The sequence below is a fragment of the Calidris pugnax genome, unplaced genomic scaffold (assembly GCF_001431845.1).
Source record: "Calidris pugnax isolate Ruff unplaced genomic scaffold, ASM143184v1 scaffold177, whole genome shotgun sequence".
Taxonomy (NCBI): Eukaryota; Metazoa; Chordata; class Aves; order Charadriiformes; family Scolopacidae; genus Calidris; species Calidris pugnax.
This window is the reverse complement of record NW_015090909.1, coordinates 1,875,856-1,876,520: the sequence shown is the minus strand read 5'-3', so window position 1 is coordinate 1,876,520 and position 665 is coordinate 1,875,856. Positions and strand designations below refer to the sequence as shown.

Below are 665 nucleotides of genomic sequence, written 5' to 3'. Positions count from 1 at the left end.
CCGCCGCCACCGCCACCCTCCCCACCCGCCGAGCCCCGGCCGCTGACCTGATCCTCTTCCGTGATGTCGATAAAAGCCGGGACACTCATGGCGGCAGAGGCTCCCGCGGCCGGGCCCGACACGCCGCCCGCACCGGAAAGGCAGAGCGACTTCCGGCGCCGCGCGACACCCGCTTCCGCTTCCCAGCCACTGAGGGGAGGGGCGCGAGCTCCCGCCAGCCCCGCGCGGCTGAGGCGAGGTGATGGCGGCGGGAGCGGGGCTGGTGGCTCCGGCCACCCTTCATTAGAAATGTCGCTCAGCCCGACCCGCCTTCGCCCCGCTCCCCCGGCCGTTCCCCACCGCCGTGGCCGGGCGAGGCGGACTCCACCTGACGGTGTGGCTGGTTGGCGGGCGGTGCCAGGCCCGCTGCAGCCTCAGCGCCGGCGTGTGCCGGGGAGGCGGGAGTAGCCGCCGCCTTTAGTCAGGTATCCCCAGGAGGGCTGCTACCATGTGGAAATAATGACATTTTTTTTTTCCCTCTCTCCACTTAAAGGGATTATTTTCTACTTCCCCTCACCCCTTTAAAACTAGGTTCTTACCTAGTCCTTTTTCCAAGTTCAACAATAGAGTTGGTTTAGGTATGTTAGGGTTGAAACCAGCCAGAGTCAGGACAGAAGTTCCTAACC

The 665-nt window shown here is 64.8% G+C and overlaps 1 protein-coding gene across 1 annotated transcript in view; it reads right to left on the bottom strand.

The window, feature by feature from the left end:
* Window positions 1–168, bottom strand: part of EIF3M (eukaryotic translation initiation factor 3 subunit M) — a 16,195-nt gene extending 16,027 nt beyond the window's left edge. The window contains exon 1 of the mRNA XM_014949263.1: window positions 48–168. Within this exon, the coding sequence (XP_014804749.1) occupies window positions 48–89 (42 nt within the window). The 5' untranslated portion in view covers window positions 90–168. The remainder of the gene's footprint in view (window positions 1–47) is intronic.
* Window positions 169–665: the final 497 nt, after the last annotated feature.